This window comes from Penicillium cataractarum (genome assembly GCF_028827025.1).
Source record: "Penicillium cataractarum strain IBT 29864 chromosome Unknown utg000010l, whole genome shotgun sequence".
NCBI classification, from domain to species: domain Eukaryota; kingdom Fungi; phylum Ascomycota; class Eurotiomycetes; order Eurotiales; family Aspergillaceae; genus Penicillium; species Penicillium cataractarum.
The window spans coordinates 1,557,343-1,580,619 of record NW_026622746.1 but is presented as its reverse complement, the minus strand read 5'-3'; the positions used below and the strand labels follow the sequence as shown (position 1 = coordinate 1,580,619).

The window sequence follows — 23,277 nt, the reverse complement described above, 5'->3', positions numbered from 1 at the left end:
CCGTACAACACTGTTAGAATCAAGGTATAGAAGCTAGGTTGCAGTATCTAGATCTGATACAAGTAGAAATTTCCAAGACCAGCTCAATGTAAGCAAATTGTTGTACCTTCCAAGGAAAGCTTCATCTAGCAATGTTGCATTTTCCTTTTGTCAAGTTGACCTAACAAACAATGGCTTGGTATACTTACAAGGAGAATGCGCGTCGAATCGCAGTATGAAGCGGATATGTGCATCTACCTAACTACCTAGGTAGCTGGTAAATACCGAATTTCTTTGTTAGATAAGCAATTGCTATCCCAGTCGGATTTCTGACATGTACATTAGTTGAACTTTCTTCGCTGTCTCTGCTATTTCTTTTCTGAGTACACCACAATATATATCCACGCAACCCAAGCAGAAATATATATAGGTATTCTCCAGTCGAATACCGACACTTATCACCTCACCAATCAACCTTGCAAGTGGTATGTACTCGAGACCCGGCAGGAGACAAGTGACCTGACTGACAGACCCAACGAATTCACAGTCAAACCTTCCATCGTCTACCTAGGTAGACCACGGATGTTCGCTCGAAGCATCGCCTAGGTCTGGCTTCAGTATGCACAAACCCCCACTTGGCAGAGCGAATCAAACATTGAGTCCATGAGCAGACATGAACGGGCGAAATTACTCCCAAAACACTCAATGAAGCTCGCCGCAAAGGGAGAGTTATCTACGGATGGTCAAAGGCCCGGAAGTGCCTCTGGGAAAATATGGGACCCGATACAATTTTGATCGGGCATGCCCTATCCAAGGATCTTAAAGTCCTGGGAATATACCATCAGAGGATCATCTATCCATCAATCGTGACCAGCAAGGCAGTGTTTAATGGTAGAAAGCTGCCACGTACCTGGTCGACTAGTTATAGAACGTATCGCTTACCCTCGTGCGCCCCGGATACGACGACACGCGCTTTATCGGCGGTGATCCTTCCATACACCCCAAGGCAGCGAGCTGGTCTGCGACTTTGGGAACTTTGTTAGATTTCCTCAGAGCGCTCAGTATCTTACCTGATCTTGTGTGCGTCGGCTGTCTGTAATGGTTTCTTAGTCTCCTCAAACACGCAGTATGCGCCTCCTGTGCCCTGCGAGAGCTGTACGAGCACTCGTGCCTGTGTACGCTTTGTTAATTAGTTTTTTTTTCACTACCCAACAATTGGCCCGTAAGGACCCCTCCCCTGATTATCATGAAGTCTTCACTAATATCTCACACCAATGGGAAAGTCAGCTTCAGCTGCCCCAAGAGGTTCACATCCACAAAACCCGAGGGTCTTCCACGTCGCCTGATGTCTCCACGACGCGGACATACAATACTCTAACTACACAGCTTTCCGCGAAAGAAAGTTGAGAAAGCATGATTCGCGAGGTACTTCTCGACACAACTCTACTTTGGCCACTTCACGGGCTATATTTATATACCTAGAATGCCGGAGTTCGCCCATTCCAGTTGCTTCTCAACCCACGGTGCCATCGGTGGTTCTTCTGTTATGAACCGATTCGGATTTGGAGAGGCAATGTCGGGGAGAAGTGAAAACTGGTGAACAGATCTGCTGTCTGCGTGGAAGCTTCCGAGTGCGAGCTTCCACCACGGAAGCACTTGATAATGATAGGAATTTCTCTTCTCCTCTTCCTCCCCTTCCAGATTAGACTGCTTCGTCAGACGTACTCAGTGAAAGTCATTCTGTCTGGCTCGTCACATTCACGGTCTTGTCGTGATGGCCTGTCACCCTGCCGTTCGTCTTCGTATCGCATAAGAGGCGAAGGGAGAGACCCTGACCCTCAACCACGTGTCTTTCCAACAGTGTCCACACACCCGGATCCAGGGCCAATGATGCACATCTACGAATGTCGTCGTGGGAACACCATACTGCTGGGCGAAAACTCACTATACTTCATATGCAAGCCAGTCGTTATGCTTGTCGAGCAGACCACGGGTATCGAGATGACACTTCTTTGGCTTCCCACGCCTTAGCATCACGCACCCAATAACGGCACCTTCGCCAGGATATACCACCACCATCGAACCGTGCCTGTAATATTGTGCTCACGCAAAAACCTGGGATTCATGTTCTCCGGTTTCAATCTACTGACTCGGATGACTCCCAAATCCCTGCTGTAATACCTGCTAGGACTTGGAGAGAATGCGATTATCCAGCAAAACTAACAAAACTAAAGCATTCGAAACCTCGGCTGTTCCCACCAAGCACTCTCTCACATATGAAGCAATTTCGGCAAACATTGTCCCGATTGCAACATGGAGGGAGCGGAGAGGGTTTCTCCCAAAGCAGAATTGATCAGCACGAGCAGCTACGAGAGCTCATACAAACCAGTACACAGCCGTTACCCTCCAGTCCATTTCGCAGCTATCTTTACAAATTGAGCACAAAATCACGCCCTCTGCCTCTCTGTTCCTCCTTGGCCGCCCGGATTACGTACAGCAACGTATACGGTCCGTTGGGAGGTTTGATTTCGTTAAGCATTTGATTCGTGTCCTCGGGATTCCACTTCCCCGTGGTCTATGATGATCTTTGCATGTTTAGGACACCGTAAGGAAGTGATCCTGATTTACAGGCCCTCCGGAATACGCAGGATAACATCATCACGTCGAACTTCGAGAACCACCCCAAGGCGCCACGAAGCGTGCACTTCCCCAAGAATGCCAAAAGTTTTATCATGCCCATGCGAACAGGACAAACGCCGCGTGGCTGGTAACGATATATTAGTTTAGAGGATACTCAGGCTATCCAAGATCTGTGACAGTTGTTCGTGCAGAACTTGGCCATCAGGAGAAAAGGGGAAGTCAAAGTTGACGCCGTCCCAATTGCACACATCAGCGGATAGCACGGACGCCAGGATCCTTCTATGTTAAAGCGTTCGCTGGGAGGATATAATGGAAGTCCCTTGGGGATAGTCAGGGTGGCCTTACGAATGGTTGATCGACCCGAGAGTCAGGTTCACGACTGTCGATGACGCAGCAAGGGAACCTCTAACATGTACGACTTGTTCTGGGCATTCCTATGGTGCCGGTGAAAGCATATAGGTGTCCCTGTTTTGGGAGAATGATACACTAGCAGCAACGACTGAAGACCAGTCTACCCAGTGCATTGGACTCCTCGTTGTTCAGGCCATCCAGGGATCTTGGCTATTCGACGAAATGTTTGATTCCCACGCTGCTCGGGATTTTGTTTCTTGTCAAGGCTTTCTAACCGCTGGCTCTAGTTGATCTGACTCGTCCTTTACGTGTATTTCTGGTTCTCTCTTGGTGACCGACGTCTTGGAATTCTACGTTAATTTAGCTGTGGAGATACTATGCAGTAGAAGGCCTATACATGTCAGCCATTATATCAATCGTCTTGTTCCATTGGCTTTATTTGTGTTGCCTCTATGTAGATGCCAAATCACGAGTACTGCCTCCTCCAAGATTAAAAGGAAACATCGAGCCATGTCCAACTAGACACACACCAAATATCATATCATCCAAAAGGGGAATGACCCCTCCATGAATCGAACCCTCAACCTTCGCATTCCCTATATACTTCGCCAAAATGCTCCATCGCGATCCCACGATGCCGAAGTACATACCCTCCGGGACTAAACCCACCAAACAATCTGCCTCTACAGCACTATAATATCTTTAAAATATCTTATTTAGATATAGAAAAAAAGATATAGAAGAGATCTATCTACTAAATATAAAAATAAAATAAAAGAAGAAATCGGCGAGCGAGGGGGATTAGCTCGCTTGCCCACTCTCCCCCTTAGGGTGTGCCCGGTCATCCGTGGAGTTATTCTCAACATCGGATACCAGTCAACCGTATTTTCCCCTTAATTTTCCTTCACAGGGGCACACCCTTGGCCAACCAGGTGGCGACAAACCTGGCTGACCAACTAGGCCATATGAGGGGGGAGAGTACCTGGAATAACTGGAAGTTGGTGATAACTCTGGTGTTTGATACCGACTTACCCCTTTGGTGCTTATCCCCCAAATCTCAATATTGTAAGCAGTGACCCCTCATCATCGTTATCCACGCCTTAGCCAACATCTGTATACCTTCTGCTTGCTCATTGTGATGCTCCTGTCTCAAAAATATCCTTGTTCTGCTTCATCTTGACAAGATTTGCATTCATCATGGATCATGCATCCACGAGGGAGCGGAGAGAGATGAGCAGGGCTGTGTTCATGGGCATGGAAACTAGAAGCTCAAGGATCCCGAGATTAAACTGTTGTATCTGAATGATGGAGATTTAAGAGCTCTAGCTCTACATGACTACATTTGAACTTGTTTTGTGAATGAGATGTGCCTGTATTGTATTCTCATACTCGCGCTAGACCATTCTCAAATCCTACACAAAAGTATCCCCCTGGAACGGGATATACCTCGCAGTCTGATGATTATACGTCGACGTCGTATTATAATCCCACCAGAACGAAAGATGCTGCGGCATGGTACTATTAATCTTGCACTCCGACACAAAGTCAGGAAGCATCTCATTGACCATGTCAGTGTAGTTGGCCAGCGAGCACGAGAACCCAGGTCCCTCCTGGCAAGAATTGAATGGGACTACCGCTTCGTTTAGGATAACGCGGACGTAGACCCCTTTCTCTGTCGCTGCGGTTGCATTGCAGCTCATTCTTTCGAGTGTTAGATGTCCGCCCATTGGCATGATGTTTCCGATCTCGTAGGATGATGGGAATGGGATTTTGTCGAGGGGGAGGTCCTTTTCTGGGGAGGCGATACCCAAGGCTGCTAGGATGGGGGTGATGTTGGTGTCGTGGGCACTGGGGTCTGGTATCAGTATCTTGCCTTGGTGGTGCACAGGGTACAGCAGTCAACTCACAAGTTGAAATACATGGTGCCCGCTTTCTCAGGTCCTTGATTCAGTAGAGTCAATGATGCATTGGCATATACAGCGCCCACGGCTTTGGAATATGGATCACCGGGTCTGTAAAGCGACAAGTCAGCTATCTGCTTTCGAATGGAAAGAAAGAAATCGGTACTTACCCAGCACAGTAATAGAAACTCAGATCCTGCGTATATCCAAACCACTTCCACTCATCCATAGTGAAAGCATCCGTCCAATCAGAGTAGCCACGAACATTAAGCTCAAAGACCGACATAACTGTAGATGGACAGCATTAGCGATGCAAGTCATAAACGAGGCTCATGTTCATCATATAGCATACACATTAACTGGTAGACATCCGTCGAATTCAGATCGAGTCCTGGATTCTGCTTATTGAGCCGATCGGCAGCAACACGGAATGCAGGCAAGTCTGAGCTGAGACTCTCGCATTTTTCAAGGTCGTCTACTGGGCACACAGGCGTGAGGCTGTTGGCGCCCATGTCCTCGCTCTCGGAGATGACATTTAGAGAGACGGAGTCAGTATAGTTCCATCCGAAGAAGCCCTCGCCTGATTTGTACAGAAATTTAATGGTTAGAAAAGCACATTGTACTGGAAGGGTAGCTTCTCACATACCAAATTTGCGAGCGGTCTGCACCACCCGCTCAAACTCACTGGTCCACACCGGAACAGTCTTATTATGACTCTGATCCCATAAATGGCCATACCGAACCCGATACTCAGCACCATGCTTATACGTTGTCAGCAGCCCATTATAAGGACCAGTGGCAGTCTCCAGTCCGTAAAGACCCTCACTATCCACATAATACTCCCAAGACTTCAAGAATGTAAGGTCACCCTTCCACTCCGTAATCTTCGAGCTGTAGAGCTTGTCAAGTGCGGCTTCGATCTTCACTCCGTCGCTACCCTGTGGGTAGCGCTCACCATGGCGTCTGATCATGATGACTTGGTCAACGGTGCAGACGTCGGGGGGATCTCGACCGATACCGTAGGACATGCGGTTGCTATACGGTCCAAGGCCTCCGATATGTTTCAAGATCGAGTACCCCTCCAGAAAGGACTGGTCATAGGGAGCAGCGAACGTGAACCGACTGGCATAGTCGGGCCTGTTGCTGTAAGAGGCGGTAGCGACAGCGGCTACGCCTAAGAGCCCACAGAGCTGCCCGATAGAACCCATTATGGAAGCCAGTAAGATCAAAACAATAAAGGATTAGAGAGAGTGAATTATAGAGGTCAAGAATCAATACGGTCGCGTTCTAGGATCAAGACCAGGGATGCCGACGCAAGGGCAGATAGTGATGGGAATTTCCATCACTTGGGCACGCGACCTCTTGCCTTTATAGGTACTGCACCGAGCAATCTGCAGAAGATCTCCACTTCCCCCGCATCACAGATTGCGACGTCAAGCCACTTAGGCATAGCCAGATAATCAAATCTAATCGAAAGGATTTGTTCGGGAGGGGCTATTGGGCAGGTTATCCGAAGGATCGCCTTCTCCATTTGCTTGAACGAGGTTATAGCGGCTAACTGATCCGGTCCGTGGGAGTACATGGATGTTGGTTTCCCCGCACGTAGCGAATTGGTACAACGACAGCAGGCTGTAGGGCGGATGGATACGAACGAACAAGGTTACCGATGTTTTGCCGACGTTCAGCCATGCCGGGTATCCGAAGGGTGCCTCCTTTCAGTTATACGAGCACTGTGGTTGATGTCTACTTGTGTTTGGAAAACCAGCAGGGGATCACGCAAGCGAGATGAGAAGCTCTCTTTGCACACACCAAGGCTTGGATTTGACTTTCAGTGAAAGTAGACACGAATGATCCGCTCAAGTCAAGAACCCCAGGATTGCTCGAGGGCGCATGTTGTTCGGAATACTACATAACAAGCGGTAAAACCCGGTCAATCACCCGGTCAATCCCGGTCAATCCACGGAGGGAGTTATATCAGGCTCCTTGAAGGAATTGTAATCAACAAATTTAAACAAAAAAATTATTATTCCACAGGAAACAGGTCATGGAACCCGTGTGTTGGGCACCACTTTATGGGTTCCCAAGTACTTCCACGATTGTATACTATGCTCCTAATGCCAGATGCATATGCCAAACCTTAGTATACTTGCCCTGTCCACGCACATACGGATACTTATCATGATCTGGCACTTCGATACAAATTCCAACCAAGTAAAAGGGCCAAAATGAGCTTTCTTTAGTTCCTTAACACGAGACCGCAACATAGTGAACCGCGCCTTGTGATCTTCACCATGGTGAACCGCAATTGCATAACTCTGCCAAGACCTTCCCTTTTCGGCTGCATAAATTGATAATTCATCCCTTTTGTTTACTGTTACTTAAAAAGTTAGGGTGTCCTTACCACTCCCAAGACTGCCTTAGATATTACGGGATCACAGCTAGCTAAACATCTAATTCGATGGAAATCGAGTAACCCACACTTTACACTGGCGTCACCTACGTGAAATGAGATGTTTGAAAGGTATTTATCCAATACCAGGCAGGAGATGTATTTGAGGCTGAGCTGCATACAACGTACATAGCGACTCCTTGCTTCCTGTATGCCTCGGGTAAGGCGCCCAGCTTCGCCCTTAGAATCTGCAGGGCCTATATCTATACATTAATTGTACCTTCTTTTCAGCGTGGTACTCTTGCGAATCCCTGATTCAGCCCATCTCGCTCTTTGTTCGATATGGCAGACAAATCAGTACCCCCAAGTCAACTCGAAGAGCAAATTACTACTGGAAAACGAAGAGACCAGCTTCTCAAACAATGGGGCAAAGAAGCTTGGCGATACACAGTTGCAAGCGGTGCCCTCGCAGCCATGCTAATTCTAATCGTCAACGTCATTACTCTTGCCGTTATGTACACCAAATACTCACCAGACGGCGATAAAATCACCTTCTACATGGGTAGTTGTCGAACAGCCAAAGTTCTGACATCCAGTAGTCACCTCATCGTGAACGTTCTAAGTACTGTGCTCCTAGCGTCCAGCAATTTCAGCATGCAGTGCCTAAATTCGCCCACAAGAAGAGAGATCAATATCGCGCATGCCCAGCACAAAGCCCTGGATATTGGTATACCAAGCATTCGCAATTTGTTCTTTGTGTCGAGGTGGAAGGTGTTGACTTGGATTGTCCTTGCTACGAGTTCGTTTCCTTTGCATATGGTTTGGAACTCGGTTGTTTTTCAGTCGAGGATTATTAAGGAATTTGCTGCTGTGACGATTTTTGAGAATTTTACGACGGGTGCGGAGTGGTCACTTCCTCCTGTTAGTTCTATTGGTGGTGATGCATATCGTGAGGGTTACTTTAATATTGTGAATGAGTTACAGCAGCAAGTGCAAGACGGTGCTCTTGAAACTCTGAGTGTGGAAGATTGCTATCATGAGTATATGGAAGCTGGACACGTGCGGAATGTTCTCTGGGTGATTGACCCGGAGGACTATATCCCTAAAGATCCTGCTATCCTTGATGATCCATCGTTCCTCAACAGTCATTCTTCCGTGTTGGCAGCCTACGACTTGACCTCGATGGCTGGTGTTGAGGGGTTTTGCGGTCCAAAGGGGGAATGTGGCGACGAGGACCATTGGAGCCCTTCTGAAGCTGATCTAGGAGATCAAGGTGGTGCTCCGATTCAGGTCTGCTACACGTCTCCGGCTTCCAAAGATTGCAAGACCAGTATTGCTCCATTGTTTTTGATCTTGGTCATTGTTTGCGTTAGCATCAAGGCTGTCTGCTTCCTCCTCACACTCCATCTTACCAAAAGAGATACTCCTCTCTGCACAATTGGGGATGCAATTCAGTCCTTCATCAACAAACCAGATATTCATACACGCTATGCATGTCTTGCTTCGAAAGCAGAGTATGAGATCTTCTCGCGCCGGCGCTCTCCCAGGTGGTCAGGCCGTTTGACATTCGACTCATCAGATACATGGCATTGTAGACGCCAACGCTGGATCGCCGCCGTCGATAAGCGACAATGGTGGATTTTCACACTCTCTTGGGCATCAGGGATGACTCTGATTGCCTTTCTTGTGAGTGGGAAGATAACTCCACGAAATACCACACTCTTCTCTTCGCCAATCGACCTCTCCCTTCCAAATCACAGCCACACTCTTCCCTCAATGCTAATCGCCAATATGCCCCAACTTCTCATGTCATATGTCTACCTCGGACTAAACAATATCATGAGTACTATCCTAGCTATGAACGAGTGGTGTGGATACTCGGCCGAATCGGGAAAACCTCCCAAGGGTCTCAGAGTAACATCTCCAGCACCAGGTACAGAACAACGATCAACTTATTTCCTATCTGTGCCGTATAAATGGGGTGTTCCGACTATGATTGCTATGACAATTTCACATTGGTTGGTATCGGAAATGATTATTTTTGGTCAGAGTGAATTCTGGACGAAATATCTACGAAATTCAGCCCCGAGGCAAAATATGGAATTTCTGTATGGGCATGTTCCTGAAATGGCTCGTGCTGTTCCTGTGAATGGGGCTATTTGCTTGATTCTTGTCATGGTTTGTTTGTTGATGAAGTTTCCCGGGGGAATTCCGTTGGCCGGATGCTGCAGTGCTAGTATAGCTGCTGCTTGCCAGCCTTTGGATCTCCGAGAAGGGTTTGCTCGGGATCTTGCGCAAAAGAAGTTGAAATGGGGAGTTGTCTTGCGTCCTGATGAGACTGATCCAGCTATTGGACATGCAACTTTTACTGCTGACGAGGTTTCACTCTTGGAATCAGAAAATATTTATGCATAGAGTGAGTTCTTTCTCCTGAACATATTCTTCGGGCCTATCCCCCAAGAGGAGAGGGGAGAGGTTGGCAACCATGAAAGGAGGACATCTAAGTTCTGATTTTGATTCATTCCGAAATTCATATGGACTGCACGGGATGTCAAGACTTTATAGCATCAGCTCCTTGAAACCTCCATTCGGTACAGTCGACAATATCAATTCCATAAGGAATGCGCCAAGTTATTAACAGAATCAGTTAGATAATAACCAGTAGCGGAAGAGGGTGCTTTTCAAGCAGACAGTACTACAGCCAGTAGAGTCGGATGAAACCACATGTTATGATCTATATGCCAAACGAAGGAAGTAGCCCAGCTGAAGTAGGCTGGATTGAGTATGTCCATTGATAGAGCACAGCATCAAAACTAGAAGCAATCTAGCAAGGTAACAAGAGCAAGGAATCGTCTAGACAATGAAATTGAACTCGCTTTTCCCTCTGATACCTAACAGTTCCACACCAATATCATTCCAGAAAGAACGCGCCAAGTCACTGCCTAAACCAACGCCATTCACTGTAAGATCCAGGAACGCCGAACCAGATCAAAGCACCCATCTATGGCTACGATTCAACCCGATCCAACCAACATCAATAAACGGTGTTCATCACGATTGGCCGATATCTACTCCGCTATCTCCTGGTACCAAGGTTCCACCAAAAACGCGAGATACAAATCGGATCCACGGAAACCCACAAAAACCTACACTAGAACCGAACACCCAGCCCATTCAATATTACATACACTCACATCTGATTGAACTTGAGAACAAAGAATCAGCGCTTCAGCCGAGTTAAATTCCATGGAAGAATCTAAATTTAAGCCTGTCTGTCTGTACAGGGCGGAATCATAACTCCGCCGACGCTAGGCGAGCTTGCGTCAGCGGCATACGCTAAGTTAACAGCTTGCCAAGTTCCCCGAGAAGAAAAAAAATTCATCGCTGAGTGGGGTGTGGAAAGTGACACTTCCAAGGCATAGCTTTGTTGATCCGCCAGTCAGAGGGGGGTATCATATTCGTGACTGGGGAATTGGAATAAGACTGGGTAGATCCTCAGAGAGGTTGTGCATCAACCAGGTTCAATTCAAGTTTGGGCTACACTAGTAGAGTAAGTACTGTAGTACGGAGTACTCCGTACAAATCACTGAGTAACGGTCCTTGCTCGTGCGACTCGACGCTAGCACAAGCTCAAGGACTACAAACACACCGACTACAAATTAACTTGATTGAAAAAGCTTCGCATCAACTCTGGTCTACGAGTCTAACCAGAATCAGGTTTTTTATCAACACCATTCCAAACCCGTTCAATTCCCAGGGCGAACCCATTAAATCTCTCGTACTTTGTACATTACTCACCCTGGTAGAGTAGAAAGAAACTCTTCAATTCTCGCGCATACATACAACCAGTATGTATTCCAAAGGTCTGGAAGGGGGTCTCGTGCCCCCTAAGAATGCTCCAACCCCCCGTCTCCCTTGATTACGATACGTTCCCGATTCCGACTCCTCGCCTTGTTATGCTCCAGGTGTTCCGCGCATTCCTAGTGACAAAAAACAAACGGTCCGACCGATAGGTTCTCTGGAATGTTCAGGTAAATGCCATGCGGTGGCTAGTGGTGATCACCCTGTACCGTAAATGAGCTCTCCAGCTCGCCTGGGCTAGACTGGAACTTGGCTTTTGCAAGCCGCGCGGTATCCATCATGACCCATATTTGTGGCGTTCAAAGTAACAGGGCAAGGCCGAGAAGCTAGCTGGTGGGAGCATCTACTTCGGCATTGCCGTTGGGGGATGTATAAGCCTCTTATTGTATGCTATTGCGCACAATGGTAAATAAGGACAAGTCAATTCCTGGTAATGAGTAGATTGGTGATGGACTGTTTATTGACTCGGCTGCTCCAAACTGGACAAGCGACCGGTGGATCAATGCCATGATGGACTGACAGAGTGGAGTGATGCGCCAGGCCCGAGACCACCAAAGCGGAGCAAGTCTGACTCCGCCTAGCGATCTGAAACAAGTTTACCGTTACGTACGGCCAGTAATACCGAGTTACATACGAATTTCGTTATTTGAATGGTAATTTTGGAAATGCGCGATGTGACCACACCTCCAGCCGAGAAGGTTTATGGCCAATTGAAGTATAACCGGGGAAGAGCGAGAGCATAATGACAGGAGTCAGCATTGAGGTAGTGTTCTACTTATGCTGACGTTAACGGCCACAATTCGCAAGTCCCATGGTTAACTCCTTTAATCGGCGGAAAAGATCATAACAGAGGAGACGTAATGTACTGGAGCCAGATCAGCGCCGCCGAAGCTCTAGACGAACGATCGTCGCCATTATTCAAGTGACAGGAGCGCCCGGCGGATCTGAGCTCAATTAATAGTTTTGGAACTTGCCAGGATTCGGTTGTCACCTACGAGTGTGACCTGGAGCTACCAGCCCGTTGTAAGCTAATTTTACGTATGATTCATTAATCGGCACTGCCCTCGGGGGCCGGGCCAAAATGATAATCCTTGTCAGGTTCTAGCAGGTCAAAGCAAAAGCGTTCACAAGAAAAACCGTATTACCTCCAGTTACTCTGGTCGGTATAAGACGTAGACTCATAAGCTACCTACTGTATAAAGCGCAACTCGACGATCCCATTTTGCCACCTCACGCTATCAATTCTAATCTGTGCAGCGAACGAGCTAGTCCAAGTAGTGTCGTGGTCGTTGCTCAGGGGATATCGGAAAAGAAGAAAATATCCATATCTCATCGCCACATCATCAGTATAGTACAAATTTTTTTTTCTTGTACCTGACAGTAGTGCAGGTCCTATGAATGACATGTCATGCCTCAGATAGAACGACAGCATGACGGAAGTCCACGAAGAAGGACATTAATCGAGGGAGAATCATTCCAGCGTGCCAATCAGAGGCCGGACATACCGGCCGTCGACGATAGCGGCAGGGGGGCGAGCGGGTCCCGTGCAAAAGGCTTGAATTCCTGCAAATTTAGAAAGGCCATCCAAGCGCAAAGTCAGTGATGAGGAATTAATTCCCTGTTTTGGGGGGATGCGACCGGGCAAGTTAGTAGTAGTGATAACCGGGTGAGTATATTTGGTGTTGTTCAAGGTAGAAAGCGGGTTTCCGATCGGCTTTTTTAATTGAAGACGCGAGGCGATATCAGTTTAACAGTTAACTAGGTGTGTTGATCAGGGGTAAATCAGCAATATCATGATAGACGAAATGATAGGGTTAATAATCATCTCGACGTTGGGGGCATGGATGACGACAACTGGTAGATACGCGAAAAATACAGTACGTGGATGGGGCGATGAATCGTCCGGGCAACTTGACTCGTAAGTATAAATACAGGAAGTATTTGTATGGTGTGCATACATAAATGCACTAATAATGTATGGTGATGTATACATAGAGATAGTAACTGTGGGAAGGTATTGCGAGTACAAAGGCCATTGTATCTTCAATTCCAAGGCAAGAGAGTTTTGATAGAAGGAAACCCACTGAATGATTGGTCCTGATTCACCAAACCAGAATCCATATTCCGTACCATAGTCAGTACACACTGGGTAAAGGAAAAACCAACCGCAGTAAGGATGAGTTGTACAAAAGCCATCGATAAATCATAGCAATCGTATGCAACGACGTGTCTGCGGGCCCAAATCAATATCCTGCAGACTTTAATTAGGAATTCTACTCGTCTAGAATCAATTTAAGCCTAACCTATGGCTGATAACAGCGAGTTCTAGAATCCCTCAGCAATAAATATAGGAGATCAGGATCAATGACGAGTATAGTTATTTCTAGCTCGAAGCCCCAAAAATAATTCTCAAACAGGACTTCCCCTCCAATCAGAAAATTTTCAATGGAGGGTGGAGGAGCCATGGAAAGCCAATAACAGGAACAACACGTGTGGAAGGAAAATGATACCAGTTGAAGAGTGGACTCCACTTGGGAAGAATAAAATGGAGAAAGGGGGGGCGTACGGGCGAATCGGCCATTGGCAAAGTGTTACGGAAACAGCCAAAGCAGGAATTGGGTTGAAACCAGACTCGTTAGTCCTTTACCAGGTCCATACCAGCCAGAGACATGCCAGATAGTGAATGATATAGCATAATACCACTAGAATACCATAATTTACCATTAAATACCAGTCAGGTATGCCGTTCACAAACCAGACTGCACCGGATTCGGTATTATGTGTACTCTCCCCCCTTGGTAAATAATGGTATTTATAGTATTTATAGTATGGTACTTATACGTACGGTCATACCCGATATGCAAAACCCAAAATACCCAAAACACAGAAATCTCCACTGCAGCGCCTCCTTTCCTCCAACTCCCCCAAACTTCTTATTCCTTCTTCCTCTTCTCCCTCAACCCGTCCACTCGTTCTTTCCCTTGATTCTTCCTCCCCTTCGTTGAGGAGACTCTTTTACTTCTTTCCACTCGTTCTCTCCCTTCTTTCCCTCTGGTACGTGAATCCCAGCGCTACTCTGCTTTTCCGACGCGACAACACTCTTATCTCGCCCTTCCCCCTGGACTACGCAGAATCATCATCCATCAAACAACCATCAATTAACCATCGCACCCATTATCAGCAGATTAAAATGTCTTTCGCCAAGTACATCCTGCCCGCGCTGGCTGCCAGCCAGGTGGCTTTCGCCGCTAGCTGTAAGTCGAATCATCCGAGAATCTTCGTCATATTGCCAAGCAACATGATCAAAAACGAACCGGAATAAAAACTGACCCCATTGTGCTTCACTCTCTCAGGCGGTGACACCACCATCTCCTCCCAGTCCGATGCCGACGGTATCGCCACTTGCACCAAGATCAAGGGTGACGTGACCATCTCCAAGTCCTTCTCCGGCTCCCTCTCCATCTCCGGTGTCGAGTCCATTACCGGTTCCATCATCTGCAATGGTGGTGAGAACGTTACCGACATCACCGCCGCTTCCCTGACTTCCATCGGCGATGCTTTCGACCTGGAGGGTCTTACCCGCCTCACTCAGCTCGCTTTCGCCGAGCTGACCACCGTCGGCTCCATCAAGTGGAACGCCCTCCCCAAGCTCCAGTCCCTCAACTTCGACACTGGTGTCACCGAGGCTGGTGATGTTATCATCCAGAACACCGGTCTGACCTCCCTCGACGGTATCTCCCTGAAGACTGTCAACCAGTTCGAGATTGAGAACAACCTTGATCTCCAGACGATCAACATCAACAACCTGCAGAACGCTACCGATCTGATCAGCTTCTCCGGTAACTACGATGCCCTCAAGATTGAGCTGCCCAACCTCGGCACCGGTACCAACATGACCTTCCGCAACATCTCCAGCATCTCCGTTCCCTCTCTGGAGAAGCTGACCGGTCAGCTCGGCTTCTGGGGTACTGAGTTCACTACCTTCTCTGCTCCCAACTTGACCACCACCGGTGACCTCGTTTTCAACGACAACTCCAAGCTTTCCAACATCTCCATGCCCGTCCTGAAGACCGTTAACGGTGGTTTCCTCATTGCCCGTAACGACAAGCTCTCCACCATTGACCTGCCCAAGTTGGAGAAGGTTACCGGTGCCATTGACTTCAGCGGCAAGTTCAACACGTAAGTGCTTCATCCGTGGCTTTTCCCTTTGTTGGACGGTGCACTAACCCCCCCTCCCTTTTTTTCCAGTGTCGACCTTGCCAGCTTGACCGATGTCGAGGGTGGCTTCAACCTGCAGAGCACTGACGGTACCTTCAACTGCACCCACTTCGCCAGCATCCGCAAGACCGTTATCAAGGGTACCTACCACTGTGATGCCAAGACCAGCGACCCTACCACCTCCACCGGCAAGTCCGGCACCTCCTCCAGCTCTGGCAGCTCCAGCTCTGCCACCAGCTCCGGTGCTGCTGTCGCCAACGGTGCCAGCATTGCCGTTGGTGGTGTTGCCGCCTTCTTCTACGCCGTTGCTCAGCTCCTGTAAATGGAGTCTTTGATTCATGTCTGAAGAGGAAGGAAAGGAGTGTTCTATTTTTTTGTGTTGGAAAGATTGTAGATGCAGAGTCCCACCAAGCAACGGTTCCATTTTCGTCTTTACACTGCCTGTTTTTCTCATGATAATAATTCCGTCTCCCTTATGAGGAAAAATTCACAATATGGATTTCTGTCCTCGGAAGACCCTCGTCCCCGTCCCATCGGAAAGGAGTTTCTCTATTTTTTTTATCCTATCTTATTACCCCCACCCGTGTCCTTTACTTGTCTCGATATATGTTTAGCTGCGAGCACGTTTGTGCTAATGTATTCGGTTTGCAGTTTGTATTTGGCAAGACTAGCGTAGGGTTGTAGGTATATACCTGGGGGTGGAAGTAGTTTCTCTTGAGTATGGTCTTGCTTCAAATGTTGGGGAATATATCTATTCCCTCGGACGATGGAAGCGTATGGTATTCCCTTTCCTTTGTAGTTGATGGTGTCGTTCCGATTGTATGTTTTTGGTCATGTTCATTTAGATATGTTTATGCGATGTCGACACTCAATGCTCTGCAGCTTTGTTTCTTGGATAGTTGGGTAATGTGCTTGTCAAAGTTTGTACTTGGATGAATGGTTGTCGGGGCAGGAATTGTATTTTGTTGTATACCCATGGATATTTTGCAGTTGTACGTTCTATAGATGGTAGCTTGAAGAAATCACGTTATCTTGGATAATTGGGTCTCGACTTTGACTATTCACGTTATGATTGCGATATATATCCCTGTATTCGGGTACAATAGATACTACACGCTCTATGGAAGCCATTCCATTCGTTACCCAATGTTGATGGGCTTTTAGGATTGATTAGGTTATAAACCTAGGTAGCCGGTTCAGGTTCTGATGTTACAAAGTGAATATGTATTTGTTTACCAGCATCTAACCATCCATCCAAATCCCCGACCTGCTTGCTGGCCGTCGAGCCCAATTCCTTCTCGAGAAACCACCACAAATAAAATCTACAGAACATCGTTATCAGGATATACCATATCTACAAATCCGAATAGGTAATATCCCCCCGGGGTGATGTTAACATCATCCATCCATCCATCATCTGGACATCCACCCAGCCACATCTCGCACCTCACCGACCATCTCCAGTGACCAGTGCCACAAAAGACCTCCACTAAAAATTGGAAACGCCACACCTCCGATTCTCGATTCAAAAAGTCTACGTATCCAGGTATTCAGAATCATGACAGGAGCCCCATTTCAAAGCCCGAGGATGAGAGGGGTAAGTAAGTACGAAGTACTACATACCAAGTACCATGCAGTAGGCTAGGTAGATCTCGAGAGGAGAACGAGAATCCAGGAATCCACTCATGCGTGTGGCTAGATGAGTTTCACATTTTTAGTTTGCGATGGAATACGTTTCGGTGGTCGCCGATGAATAGAGGTGTTCAGTGCAGAAGTACCGTACAGGATCAGCGAGTCTGGTACCTGCGGGATTCCGGATGTGGATCTAGCTGTGGATGTGGTTTTGCGTTTAGAGTAAGTTATATGTGAGATTGAGGGCTGAAACGAGTGAGTGTTGAATGTATCGAGTTTTTTGTGCATGAGGTAGCGTGGAAGAATCCGAGACGAACATGCTATAGCCGCTATAGCCCGGTACCTAGAGTTAGGTGCATTACTATCGCTATCGGCGGAATCTAGAGTCCACGCCATATTGAGTGAATTGGAGCTCATAGTTACTTATCCGGTTTAATCTGCGACTTATCCTGAACATACGCCACACCGCACACCGTACTAATGTAGACCCCGAAACCTATCCCGAAAAAAACCTAACACTAAAATATAGACACCGAACGAACACCGAACGAACATAAGACCAGAAAGCTAATCGTAAACTAAGAAGGTTCGTCCTGCAGAGGCGGAGTGGAGTATGTAGAGCGGTGGAGGCACGGACGGGTTCATCGGGAAGACGAGAGTGCTCTGAAGTAAAAGTAAAAAGTAAAAGTTAGATATACGGAGTACGGAGTAGAATAAGTCCTCGGAGTCGGAGTTGGATGTGGAATAAAACAGAAATAGACTCGGTGTTGGGCATGGAAACTCTGGGAGAAGTTGCCGACCATAGAGGATGTTAGATCGAGTGGATTACAGTAGTACAGAGGCGATGAGGGAGACGACGGGAGCGATACTTAGTCTGAACTCATAAAAGTGTGACGTGGTTAGGGGAGATCGAAGGCTCTAGCCACAGCCTTACCGCACTACCTACTAACAGTTTTAGTGTAGTCGAGCAACTACCCAACCCACCCTCGAAACTCCATGAAGCCTCTCACCACGATAACCAAAAGTCCCAAACGCCTCTGGATGTATAAACCTTCCCCGCTCCCGATTCTCAGGATCCGTTCGTTTTCAGCCATGTGCGTCTCAGATTATGCTGTCTTGCATCTACGAAACGAACATCGCGTGGCCCCGTTCGCGTTTTCGCGCAGTGCCCACCTTCCCATTCTCAAAAAGTCGATGTATCGAATTGTGCTGTTGGTATCTTACGTGCTTCCGATTCGAGGATCAGATGGATTGTGAAGAGGGGGCGATGATGGACCGGGGTTTAGGAGATGCCTAAGCGCGAAAGATGGAGTATTTTGTATGGAGTATGGCATTCTCAAAACTATTCTAGTTATGGTAGAGTGCTGGAGTTACATATCCAGTTGTTCATGATTGCTGGTCGGGGGCCTTTGTTCCTACTGTAGCAAGGCGGAGGGGGCGGGGAGGCTGCTGGGAAGTGGCTCATCGCTCCACGGGCAAAGTTTGGATAAAGGTGCATTGATTTCCAGGTTAAAGATCCAATTAGAAACTATTATAGTGAAAAATCGGACTACCCGGTTTCTTAGTCGGTGGGCACTTTGCGATCGCCGTGGAATCGAATCGACTCCATTGATGATCGATAGGTGGCTGGGGCGAAGTACGAACTACATCGAGTTGAGAAAACCTAAAGAGTACTAGATTCATAGCGTAGTGATTGAGGGAGGCAAAGTTAAGGAAGAAAGTACATTATGACGATATAAACGTTCACATAGAGAGAGGGGAGTGTGCGATCAATATGATCTTATCTTGCATGTTGCATGTGCGAGAAGCAGGAACGGGCGCTGCGCAGTTAAGGAACGAAGGGCCTTACCGAGCGATGGGCGACGAGATTCGTGGGTGGGGGAGAAGAGAGCAGATCGGGCTTGGGCTTGGGCTTGGCTCTTCTGGCCTTCTGTGGGCTGCTGCTTTGTTTAGTGCGCGGGTCTAAATTCTAAATTCTAACCAGCTCTAGTGCGCTCGAGAACAGCGGCCCTGTTAGCCCAATCGATTGAAGTTAAGTTGGCTAACTCAATCATCCTGGCGCGAACGAGATCCAGGAATGGAAAAGTGCATGGTCCTCTCTGCCCGAGAACGCACGTACGTGGCTCCTTGCACGAGCCAAACGTAATGCCAGGGACGAACCTGGTACAAGGTTAGCGACAGATCGAACATGCGCTTATCCTCAATCTTTACCTTCTAACTCTTAGGCTGGAACTAAGTTATCCTTGGGAGCAAACCTCGAACACATCCCGAACTACTCCGTCCAAGCCACAGAATGTCCTTCGTAGGCACGGTCCGCCGATGACAGAGAGTTGTAAGGCTCTTGCGATAATTTCTTCAACTCGACGAATGAAAAAATTAGCAAAGGGATGTTGATCTCCTTTCGTCGTCATAGCTGAGCTTCTTCCCATATCCCTGGGACCCATCTAGGGTCCAGCCTCGTCTCCGCCGCGCGGGGAACCGATTAAACTTTGCTGGCCCTTTGCCCTGTGGCCCCTGTCAACTGGGGAGACTGAACGGCACTGGCTCGGCGCGGGTGATTGGCCGGGATTCTCGGGAAGGACTGATCGCCATCTGGAGTAGTCAGTGGTCAGTGCTAGAATAATCGATTGAGAGGGGAGATGGAAAGTTTGGCTCATCTTGATAGTTAGAGGCGGGGGAAATGGTTAAAGGGGTTGATGTGCCGAAAGTATCTCTTTTGTGAGGATTCCTGAGGTTTAGCGGCGATGTGCAGTGGACTTCGTAGGAAGTGGACATATGTGTTAGTGGGTTATGTAGTGGGTTTGTGAGGGCCTTGGGTTGTGGACTCAATGCACAGTCTTTCTTGCAGTAGTTTTCTCATCCAGTAACCACACTGGCACGAAGCAATCCTGCCACTTCCTGTATCCCTCTCGCGGAGAGGGCGGGAGAGCATTGCGTATTCCCATCCTCTCGTGGACAAAGTACACGATACGCAGGGGCAAGACGAAATGATTAACAGCAGTGGCAAGGGATACACCACCGTTGTACAGTACTCCGTGTACCTCCCGATTTACCTTTTGCAGCTTGCACTCCCGCTTCCCCATCGATCCCGCTGCATACTGTATGAGGAAGGGTATTAGGGTGGGAACTAGATGCGACTGTACATAACACCAGCCTACCGGATTCACGATCCCCTCTATAGACCCATTAAGATACATTCGCCTTGCATTGGAGGCAACCAGTGATCCAGGTACTGGGGAAAGGAAAACCAGGATAACACGAACTAGGATCCCGAGATGCAGTACTCCGTAGTTGATGCCCCGAGCGACGGGACGAACCCGCGAGCGCACATACACATGCACTTACGCATAGATCTCGCACTTATGCAAATGGACGTAGTACAATGTAGGAACCCATAAACTCTCAGTACGAACCTGCGCGAACTCCACGGGCGTTGAGCTGGCTTTTGGTTTCGTGGTTCTTGCCGGGGGACGTGTAAGTGTTGGCCACCTTCACATACCCTGCAACGAAGACATGTCAGATGCGGCGAATTTGAGTTCCGAATATAGTATCTTCCCAGAATAGACCTTCTACTATGTGGCTCAGGCGCTAATAGATCTGTATGGTACCCTGTAGTCCTTGCAGCAGGTCTGGTGGCGGTGGCCAGTCGGGGAATTTATTGAGATTTTGGATTCCTCTTTTGGGAAGTCTTTTTGGCAAGCATAATCGCGTGTTTCCTCCTCCCCGGTATCTATAATCCCGCACGTAACCACGGTTCGTTCTAAGGCATAGCGTACACTGTGTAACACTGATTACTTTTTATTGAGATGGAAGGCATTTCGGACGTCTTTTGCGTAGGGCTTTGACAGTATGTGTCATGAAGTTTGGTCCACTCTATTGATGATCCTCGAATTATGGGGTCGGTGGCCCTTGCTGCATCTCTACCAATAGATAATATACATGGTTACAGTTATTTGTTCATTTGCATTATGTATTACGTCATATTCTGGGGGAAATAGTAGGGTGTTTAGGGTTTATTCTGGTCTAGATAACCACCGGCCATGGATAACAGCACACTTACATGATGAGATTATTGACCTCGTATCACCATTGAACGAGGATGCTCATCCCTTCCACCAGGAGCCATGCATCTCAACATGCTATGTATCTAGCACGAGCATGCAAAGTCTGCAGAGTCTGCAGAGTCTGCGTCAATGCTTGCCACTAGATTGTGGAGGCGGATCTGATTTCCAGTTCCAGCCAGATCCCAGCAACACGTACAGTAGTCTCCTGTACCTACATGATCCCGAGAGAACGCGAAACAAAGCGAGAGAAGACATATCTCCAAGCTAAAAAAAACAAAACAAGGATCTAAATGCCGTTTAGAGTGAATCGGTATCTGACTGCATGACTAGATCGCTACACATACTGATTTTAGTCTGCCCTAAGCTGGGGGTCCTCCTTGGCATCGTACTTGCTTCACTTTACATCGGAAAATGAGTTCGGAAAATGAGTTGCGTGGAGTGGGGAGCACGTAGATCTGTAGCGTGCGGTACTCAAAGTACAAGTACATTGGTATCTACTGTACAGTGGCAGATCCCAGTCGGAGGTACAGCGAGATCTCGCAGCAGTGGATCATACAACGCATGAACGGGTACTTTTGCAACTTCTGTACATGTACATCGGGATTTGTAAAGCAGGTCACAGGTAATATTCTATGTGAAGTGGAGCATAACCCACCGTAGTAGAAGAGCAAGTGGATTCCGTAGGGTAAGAGATCTGATATTGACTGAAGATGAAGAATCGAAGGACTAGACTTGCTAGATCCAGACGCAGTAATAGTAGATTCTCCCTCCCTCCATAGTGAGACACGACATTGCCCCCGCCATGTCATCCCGGACAATTGAGACTTGACAGGTCAAAGGCGGGTCACTGTCAGCATCCTAGTCCACTACAGGCCACTATTGAGGAAGATAGAAATCAATTGGTGTGAGGATGACCCCTAACTAGAGCAATGATTGGCGCCTGCAGACTCTTCCAATCGTGGAGGCGATGCTGATACCCCTGGCCCGTGGAGGCGAAATCCTCGCGAGCAGGGCTGTTCCTTGTACCTGGAGCCGCACGGGTTCAAGATCCCGACCGCATGCTGTATGTACAAGGGGTTGATAGTTTTGAAATTGGACGGTTCCAACCCAGGGGGAAAACAGGGGGTAAGAAAGTACGATAAAAAAATAGGTAGTTCGTCTAGTCTATCAAGGGTCTATCAAAATGGAATTGTCAAGCGAAGAAAGCACGCACTGCACTGCACGATGAATATCTCTCCGTTTCCTAGTCTATCCTGGGACTCGGGATTCCAAAGAAAAGGAATTTGAATGCAAAAAAGATACCACGCACAAAAAAAGAAATCAATTATGTCTACCAAAACCTACAGTAGCTACGCTCAGACTCCGATCCAGTTTCCCAGGGATCAGGTTCCCAGAGTTCTGATCTCTGATCTATGAACTCAAAATACTCCCAGAATCACCGATGTGCCTGTCAGATTACCCGGAATGCATCTCTAGAAGAGAGGGGTGGGCACTGGCACTGGCTGCACGTCACTCGAAATGGTAGGCTGGAAGTCATAACCAGTTGGCGATCGTTGGCCTTTTGAGGGGGGTCTCGATGGGTCCGGGGAAGGCTCCGGAAGAGCAGAAAAATGAGTTTGTCTATTCCATAGGGACTATGGGTGAGGATGTAGGTACAGATTGTGAATGGTTCGTGGGTGGTAGTTCTAAGTTTTGCTAAATTTTGGTTCCGTTCCCCTCGAGAGGTGCTGCAGGTTGTGGGCTGCGTGCGAGCTGCAAACTGGTCTTAGGCGCAGGCACCGGGGTTTCGAGGAGAGGAGCCGTATGCAAGAATACCAATTTGGGGTTGGGAATGGGTTATTGAGTGTTATTGGGGAGAAGTGAGGCAGATACATGTTGTACAGTAGAGAGAAGCTGTGAGGTTATACTACATAGTTCAGTACAACTGGTTATCTGTCAATCTTTAATTAACGTCGTGCTGGCAATATTACGGTCAGCAATTAGCAAAACTACCTGGGTCAATATTAGAACTTGAAAAAAACTCTTCAAATCTCACCAAAAGGTCCAGCGAGAACGTGGGAACGAGCTGGTTAGTGCGCCCCTTCGATGGGGGGGGCGGCAAGGCGAAATATGACAGCTCCGATCCTCCTGTGATCGCAGGGCCCACCCAGTTTTAGCGAGGATTTAATTAATTTCTAGAGACATCATAGGTGAAGAAATGTTTAGGCAAGACTAAGAGACTGTGATTCCGTTATTAGGACCG

At 47.8% G+C, this 23,277-nt stretch overlaps 3 protein-coding genes across 3 annotated transcripts; 2 read left to right on the top strand and 1 right to left on the bottom strand.

Moving 5' to 3' along the window:
- Positions 1 to 4,382: 4,382 nt before the first annotated feature.
- Positions 4,383 to 6,079, bottom strand: N7496_012663 (histidine phosphatase family protein; the record flags this gene model as incomplete). Its single annotated transcript, XM_056705576.1, has 5 exons — positions 4,383 to 4,818; positions 4,878 to 4,982; positions 5,042 to 5,159; positions 5,224 to 5,451; positions 5,518 to 6,079. 5 exons carry the CDS (start codon positions 6,077 to 6,079, stop codon positions 4,383 to 4,385), a joined length of 1,449 nt encoding a protein of 482 aa, XP_056549474.1.
- A 1,523-nt stretch (positions 6,080 to 7,602) lies between these two features.
- Positions 7,603 to 9,675, top strand: N7496_012662 (uncharacterized protein; the record flags this gene model as incomplete). Its single annotated transcript, XM_056705575.1, has 1 exon — positions 7,603 to 9,675. One exon carries the CDS (start codon positions 7,603 to 7,605, stop codon positions 9,673 to 9,675), a length of 2,073 nt encoding a protein of 690 aa, XP_056549473.1.
- A 4,636-nt stretch (positions 9,676 to 14,311) lies between these two features.
- On the top strand, positions 14,312 to 15,661 carry ecm33 (GPI-anchored protein Ecm33; the record flags this gene model as incomplete). The annotated part of the gene is made up of 3 exons (XM_056705574.1): positions 14,312 to 14,375; positions 14,475 to 15,300; positions 15,370 to 15,661. The coding sequence occupies 3 exons, from the start codon at positions 14,312 to 14,314 to the stop codon at positions 15,659 to 15,661; spliced, it is 1,182 nt and encodes a 393-aa protein (XP_056549472.1).
- Positions 15,662 to 23,277: the final 7,616 nt, after the last annotated feature.